The sequence below is a fragment of the Mustela nigripes genome, chromosome 10 (assembly GCF_022355385.1).
Source record: "Mustela nigripes isolate SB6536 chromosome 10, MUSNIG.SB6536, whole genome shotgun sequence".
In the NCBI taxonomy this organism is placed as follows: domain Eukaryota; kingdom Metazoa; phylum Chordata; class Mammalia; order Carnivora; family Mustelidae; genus Mustela; species Mustela nigripes.
Window position 1 is genome coordinate 64,055,213 of NC_081566.1, and position 8,251 is coordinate 64,063,463.

Consider the following 8,251-nt stretch of genomic DNA (forward strand, 5'->3'; position numbering starts at 1 on the left):
TAATACAAATCTTTACAGAAAACGTGTTTCTACTTAGGAGACCGGAGATGTCACCAGAACAGGGAAACTGTGCACTCCCTTGGCCAGGTGACAAGACTTTTAACAAGAAGAGCAGCAAACATCTCAACAACTACAAGCATGTCTGGGAGAAGAAGGAGGAGGAGGAAGAGGAGGAGGAGGAGGAGATGGATGAGGAGGAGAAGAAGAACCTATGGATTTAGCATAGATTCAACACGGGTTTTTATTGAGGATATTTCCCATACAGGTGAGACACCTTCCCAAGTATACAAATATGAAGAACATATAGACTTTGCTCTCAAGGATCCTAAAAGTTAGAAGGAAAACTGTCCTAACTGGGGAAAGCAGGCACCAGGGATGGGGAATAGGACTGTCAAAGTACAGAGAAAGGTGGTGGGAATTCTCACTACATAGACAGCGTCCACTTCTGAGTAAGGGAGGGCTCTTTGGAAGAAGTGACATCTGATGTCTGTCACCCATGGAGGTGCTGGGACTTCATTTACACTGAGTTAAATTTGAGAGTTAAGTTCCAGAACCAATCATAACAACAAACCCCACTGAATTACACTGAGCTCATATTGACAACTGATCATTAAGCACAATTGAAAGTCAAACTTGCGCCCAGAGAGTTGTAAGGACTTCACCACTGAGTTGGGTTTAGGTAAGTACTGGAGCCTGGGCTGCTGGGATCTTGTTCAGAAGGGAGGTCAGTGCACTGATGTCTCCAGTGTGTTTTCCTGGGAGCAACAGAGGAAGAGTCATTCTGCAGCAGGGGGAGGTGAGGACTGCAGGGGAGAAGGGCACTGGGAGCAGGAGGGCTGAGGGCAGACTAAAAGGTGGGACACACATGGGAAAGACAGGAAGGTGGCTCCAGAGACTTACCAGCACTTCCAGAGCCACAACGTCAGACCAGCCAGAAGCACCAGGGGCACTATCACCACCAGGAAGACCAAGCCCATGGAATGGGGCTTCTCTGTGGGTTTGGTGCACAGAGGGTGTCACTTCCCATCTACCCTGAGTTGAACTGCACCTTCCTGGTCCTCCTTGCTCTGGTCATCCTCTGCCTCACCCACTCCCCTTCCCATTTTCACTTCTCCCATCCCTCCTCAGAGATGGACCCTTCACCCAGATTGATGCATCCTCCCATATCTGTAGGACTGAACTCCCAGTTCTTCCTTCCTTGGATTGCCATTTTTTTTTTAGTCACTTTTGTTCTAGCAACCCCAATTTTTCATCTGGTTCTCCTGCTCTGCTGGAGATGCACCCACCCTCTTTCCCAGCTGGGCCCCAGCTCTTTCTCACCCCAGTAGAGGATGATGTCCTGGCCTCCTAGACTACTGTGTCTCACCAAGCATGACAGGCCAGCCGCCTCCCTGGCTTTCACATCCAAAGACACCTGAAGATACCACGTCCCATCAACATGGGGCAGAACATCACCTCGCTGGGTGCCTTGTTGTTCCTGCTCACCACGCATCCACATCACCCACACAGGCTTTGGGTAGAATCCAGAGATGTGGCATACCAGCAGGAGACGGCCAGGACCCGGACTGGGGCCAGTGGACAGCCAGGCTTCTGGCCTCACTGCAGACACAGGACAGATAATTGCAGACTGAGAGGGTAGATCTTCACATCATTTTATATAGACATCTTTCCACATCTAGAAACCTGTAACCATCATCCCCTCTCCCTCTTGACTCTTTCTTACCTTGAATTAGATGGAATGTTATAAACCATGAGTGCAGAGTAGAGGATTCATAGAGGAAGAGAGCAGGACTGACCTTGTCGCTGAAGATACGCCTTCCCTGCTTCAAGAAGACCCAACAGGAACTGGGGGCAAGACTCAGTGAGGAGTTTGTATACTATTTCATTGAAAACATGGTACTGATTGAATACTGTACAGACTTGCTGAGCCCTACGTCCTCCCTTTGGAGATGGCCACCATGATGTGTTCTGGAAACTCATGAGATCTGATCCTTGATAAGCAATCCGCATGAAGCCTACTGATGCTTCTCCAAAGTGGGAATCACAGCCTAACAGCAGCTGAACCTGGAAGGGATCTGGGGAAGAGAGACTGAATTATAGTAGGGGGAGTGAAGGAAAGGAAATGAGATGAATGCAAGTCAAGGATGCTAGACGCGGAAGGGTGAAGTTGGGAACCGGAGCAATGGAGGAAAGTTTGACTTGAGGGGAGGCTCAGACTAAAGGGAAGTGGTGGTCGCAGGAGGTGGAGGCAATGGTGAATGACTGAGGAAGGAGCAAATGTTGGAGGAGAGACATGAAGGGTGTGGAAAGAGAATAGGGGAGGACTCAGTGGGAGAGCTGGGGTAAAAACAACCTAGGGTGAAGGGAGTGCACTGGGGTATAGGGAACACATAGACATCACTGCTGGGATAGAATGGACAGAAAGCACAGTTCAAAGTCAGTCACAAGTGAGGGAGCAAGGGTGCTTGGCTGGAAGCCAGGGAAAGAGGTGGTCAGGGGAGACACAAGTGAGCAATGGAGAGCACGACCTGTGGTCAATGAGAGGAGTGGGAAGCTGAAGAAAACGTGAAGCTTCTCAAGAATCAGGGTCTGGCCTCTACCCCTGCCCAAATTCGTGTGATTCACTTTCAGATAGAGAGAGGTGAAGTTAAAAAGCCAGTGCAGTTCATTTCCTAGAGAAAGAAGGAGCTCAGTGAGACACACACACTTGCCACGTGCAGCCCAACCCAGAGGGAAATGAACTTACATTCAAGCTGCCATTGGCTGATGTGGTTATGATATGCTGAAGGAGATCTAATGGAGTATGTGTAGAATAACTTTTCTACTTCCGTCAGCTCCTCATTGCTGAAGTTGCCTTTAGACCAAGGCTGCAGGTAAATGAAAGCGCCAGTCTTATTGTCCCATCCATGAGTCTGCAAATCATCCAGCCAAGCTGAGCCTTGATTTTGTGTCCAGGAGGAGTTGTAAAAGGATGTGGTCAGGATGATTCGGAAAGAGACTGGCTCCTGGAAGTCTGTGGGTAAAGGACAGATAAACTCTGCAGTGGAGACCATTGGGAAGGAGAGAGGTGCCAGGGAGGGGAACCAAAATCTGAAGGACAGAGAAACAGTAGTTATCTCAGGAGACATGTGCTTCCCCAGACATTCAAGCTTCATACCCAGCCTTTAGAAGAGCACAGGTCCTCAGGGTCAGGAATTCTCAGGGAGGAGCCAGGCTGACAGTCTCCCTCCCCTATTATGAGTTGGGGAACTCACACCATGAATGCACACACTCAGAGACACAAATGCTCACATATAGACACACACAGAGATGTACACATATATACACATGTATGTACATATACAAACAGAGACATGCAGACACACACCAACACATGTACACACACAGAAATGCAAAGAGATGCAGAAGACTCCTATCCACACATACCTATACACATACTCAAATGCACATGAACGCATGTACACACATCACAAACACATAGACTGGCAGAAACGCACACAGACACACATAAACAGATACAGATACATAAACAGATATACACATACACACACACACACACATGTACCCACTGGGCAGGGCCAGAGTTCTCACCATCTTCACTGTCACCATCTGGGAGGAGAACCACCAACAGCACAAGTTGTAGGAACAGCATTAGTATTCGCAGATGCTTTCTTTCTCTTACAAAGCCGGTCTTTGACCTCTTTTCTAACAAACCTACCCCACACACAGCCCCTCTCTTCTGACTTCCTTCTCCAAACACAAGCCTTCCCTGAGTCTCTGCTAAAATGCAAATGTGCTCCTCCCTCAACCCTGTACACCTACTCAGACTCTCAGTTCCCCTCCTGGTCCGATGCCCCTCTCTGGCTTCCAGCTTCTCCCTGTCACCAGCTTCCGTTCTTCTCCCTGTCCCCTCATTCAGATACTACATAAGGAGTCCTGTGTGGCATGGAAACTGATCCTAGCTCTCCTACATTTTCTTCCCATTCGGACAGTAACTCATGAAAACACACAGCTCCCCAACCCTAGACCCTGTTGCCACTCTGTCCCTCCTGCCCATGTGACATCACCCATGCATTTCCTTCCCCTTCTCATTCCCAGCACAGCTCATTCACATCTCTGACTTCTCACTGCTTATGTTAAAAAAAAACAAAAGCAAATGGGTAAATTTGGAGATACAATTGGTTTTATTAAGCGATTCAAGAATAAGCCAGCATCCCATCTGGCAGGTAGAGGGGAGCTCTGAAGAGTGGTGCTAATGGAAAGATTTCATAGCAAGAAAGTTGGTGAAGAAGAGAAAGAGTGTTTCAGGGAAGGTCACCCTCCCTTAATTAGGAGAGGAGGAGGTATTAACATGAAGACAACCTCCCCTCCTAGTGGGTGGAGAGGGCCCATGGGACAGAGCACCTCCTTGGTGCTGACCAGAGAATTCCTAACCGACAGGTGAACATTTTAGGGGGAAGTTAGAGATTAAGTAAGGTTTTGGGACTTGGCATGGCCCAAGGTGTCATTTTGGGCCCAACATTTTCTTTTTAACAGTTGTTTTATTGCTTCTCTGGATCCCCTCATGACTGAATGCCTAACGGTATTAGCAACCACCAGTCCACCATTATCTTTAGGGGGAAACCAGCAGTCATCACAGAAACCATGTGACACTGAAACATCTGAGGAAAACCCCCTCAGTCTGACTTGAATGAATATATATTCGCTCACCGAAGTCACTTAGCCCCTGCCTGGATCCAAGCACCGTGCTATACTCATGAAAATACAGTGTTCACAGTGCAGTCACTTTCTTCAGGGAGATTTTAGAGAAGAAAAATACATAAACCAAGAACTATAAATTTTGGTGTCCTGGTTTTTTCTTTGCTTGGTTTATTTATTTTAAGGACAGTTAATATACAATGTTATATTACTTTCAGGTGTACAGGGTAGAGATTCAGAAATCCCATACATTACTCATTGCTCATCAATTTAAGGGTTTTCCCAATCTCCTCTACGTATTTCTCCATCCGCCAACCCACCTGCCATCTGGGAACCAGTAGTGTGTTCTCTATAGCTCAGAGGCTGTTTTTTCCTTTGTCACTTCTTTTTCTGTTACTTTTGTTAGTTTCTTAAATTCCACATACAAAGGAATCATTTGGTATTTGTCTTTCTCTGAGTGATTATTTCACTTACCATCATACTCTCTGGCTCCATCCATGTTGTGATTGCAAGCTTTCCGTCATTTTTATGGCTGAGTTTTATTCCATTGAATATACACACCAGATCTTTTCTTCTTTATTCTTCTACCTACGAAACACTTGGGATGTTTCTATACATTGACCAATGTAAATAATGCTGCAGTAAACATTGGAGTGCATGTTTCTTTTCATTTTAGTGTTTTCACATTATTTGGGTAATATCCAGTAGTAGAATTACTAGTTCATATGATGATTCTGTTTTTAACTTTTTGAGGAACCTGCATACTGCTTTCCACCACGGTTGTACCAGTTTCCATATCCACCAACAGTGTGCAAGATTTCCCTGTACTCCACTTCCTCTACAGCACTTCTTCCTTGTGAGTTTTTGAATTTAGTCAGTGTGACAGGTGTGAGTTGATATCTCATTATGGTTTTGATTTGCATTTCCCTGATGATGAGAGAAGTTGAACATTTTTTTTTTCCTGTTGGCCATCTGGATGTCTTCTTGAAAGAAATGTCTACTCATGTCTTCTACCCATTTTTTAATTGGATTATTTGTTTTTTTGATTATTTGTTGTTGAATTGCCCAAATTGTTTATATATTTTGGATACTAACCCTTTATCAAATATGTAATTAGGAAGTATCTACTCACATTCAGTGATTGTCCTTCAGTTTTGTTGATTCTTCCCTTTGCTGTACAGAGCACTTTATTTGATGTACTCCCAACAGTTTAGTTTTGTTTTTGTTTCTCTTGCCTCCGGAGGCATATCTGGAAAAATGTTGCTGTGGCTGATGTCAGAGACTTTACTGCCCATGCTCTCTCTCTCTCTTTGCACATTATATTATTTTTTTTTTAATTTTTATTTTTTACTATTTTTATTATATTCAGTTAGTCAGCATTTAGTACATCATTAGTTTTTTATCTAGTGTTCAACAACTCATTAGTTGTATATAAGACCCAGTGCTTAATGCAACACATGCCCACCTTAATACCCATCACCCGCTTACCCCACCCATGTACCCCCTTCCCCACTGTAACCCTCACCCTCAGATTGTTTCTGCAGTCCAGAGCTTCTCATGGTTTGTCTCCCTCTCTGACTTCTTCCAGTTCAGTTTTCCCTCCCTTCCCCTGTGGTCCCTTCATGCTATTCCTTATGTCCCACACATAAGTGAAACCATATGATAATTGTCTTTCTCTACTTCACTTACTTCACTCACCGTAATCTCCTCCAGTTCCATCCATGTCGATGCATATGGTAGGGATTCATCCTTTCTGATGGCTGAATAATATTACATTGTGTATATATGGACCACATCTTCTTTATCCATTAATCTGTTGAAAAGCATCTCAGCTCCTTCCACAATTTAGCTATTGTGGATATTGTTGCTATATACACTGGGGAGCACATGTTCCTTCTTTTCACTACATCTGTTATCTATGGGGTAAATACCTAATAGTGCAATTCTTGGGTCTTAGTGTAGCTCTATTTTTAACATCTTGAGTAAATTCCATACTATTTTCCAGACTGGATATACCAGCTTGCATTCCCACCAAGAGTGTAAGAGGGTTCTCCTTTCTCCACACCCTTGCCAATACTAGTTGTTTCCTGTCTTGTTCATTTTTGCCATTCTACCTGGTGTAAGGTGATATCTCACTGTGGTTTTGATTTGTATTTCCTTGATGGCTAATGATGATGAACATTTATTCATGTGTCTGTTAGCTATTCATATGTCTTCTTTGGGGAAGTGTCTGTTCATGTCTTCTGCCCATTTACTTACTGGATTATTTGTTTTTGAACATTGAGCATTGAGTATTGATCTTTATAGATCTTGGATACCAGCCCTTTAACTGAAATGTGAAAATGTCTTTGCTGCCCTATACTTTCAGGGCAATACCTATCAAAATACGATTGACATTTTTCACAGAGCTGAAATAAACAATCCCAAAATTATTATGGAACCAGAAAATACCTCAAATCTTCAGGGGAATATTCAAAAAGAAAACCAAAATTGGAGACATCACAATGACTGACTTCAAGCTACATTACAAAGCTGTAGTCATCAAGATAGTATGGTACTGGCACAAAAACAGACATGTAGATCAATTGAACAGAATAAAGGCTCAAGAAATGGCTTCAAGAAATGGGAAAAGGCTCAAGAAACTCTCTAGTCAACTAATCCTGGACAAAAATCAATGGACAGAAAATCAATGGAGAGATTATCCAATGGAAAAAAAGATAGTATCTTCAGTCAATGTGCTGGGAAAACTGGACAACAACATGCAGAAGAATGAAGCTAGACCATTATCTTACACCACACACAAAAATAAACTCAAAATGGGTGAAAGACTTCAATGTGAAACAGAAGTCCATCAAAATCCTAGAGGAGAACATAGGAAGTAACCTCTTCAACAATGGCCATAGAAACTTCTTTCAAGACACTTCTCTAAAGGCAATGGAAACAAAAGCAAAAATGAACTTTGGGGACTTCATCAAGGTAAAAAATTTTGCACAGCAAAGGAAACAGTCAACAAAACTTAGAGACAATCCACAGAATTGGATAAGATATTTGCCTGTGCTCTCTTCTATGATTTTTATAATTTCAGGTCTCACATTAAGGTCCTTAATCCACTTTGAATTTATTTTTGTGTATAGTGTGAGAAAGCCACCTAGTTTCTTTCTTTTGTATGTGCTGTCCAGTTTTCCTAACACTGTTTGTTGAAGAGACTCTCTATTCCCATTGCATATTCTTGCCTCATTTGTCAAAGTTTAATTAACCATAAAGTTGTAGGTTTATTTCTGGGCTTCTGTACTGTTCCATTGACCTATGTATCTACATTTGTGCCAGGTCCATACTGTTATAATTACTACAGCTTTGTAGTACAACTTGAAATCTGGAATTGTGATACATCCATCTTTGTTTTTCTTTTTCAAGATTATTTTGCCATTCAGAGTACTTTTTGGTTCCATACAAATTTTAGGATTGTTTGCTCTAGTTGTATGAAAAATACTATTGGTATTTTGATAGACATTGCATTAAATCTGTAGTTGCTTTTGGTAGTATGGACATGTTA

The 8,251-nt window shown here is 43.1% G+C and overlaps 1 protein-coding gene across 2 annotated transcripts; it reads right to left on the bottom strand.

Moving 5' to 3' along the window:
* Positions 1-223: 223 nt before the first annotated feature.
* Positions 224-4,042, bottom strand: LOC132025814 (T-cell surface glycoprotein CD1a-like). 2 transcript variants are annotated; one of them, XM_059413561.1, is made up of 6 exons: positions 3,592-4,042; positions 2,747-3,013; positions 1,797-2,075; positions 1,456-1,599; positions 901-991; positions 224-755 (listed from the first exon to the last, which is right to left on the bottom strand). In XM_059413561.1, exons 1-6 carry the CDS (start codon positions 3,650-3,652, stop codon positions 659-661), a joined length of 939 nt encoding a protein of 312 aa, XP_059269544.1. In that variant the 5' UTR covers positions 3,653-4,042; the 3' UTR covers positions 224-658. The 2 variants fall into 2 exon arrangements, with proteins under 2 accessions (XP_059269544.1, XP_059269543.1); XM_059413560.1 differs by having other exon boundaries at positions 1,321-1,599; positions 3,592-4,038.
* Positions 4,043-8,251: the final 4,209 nt, after the last annotated feature.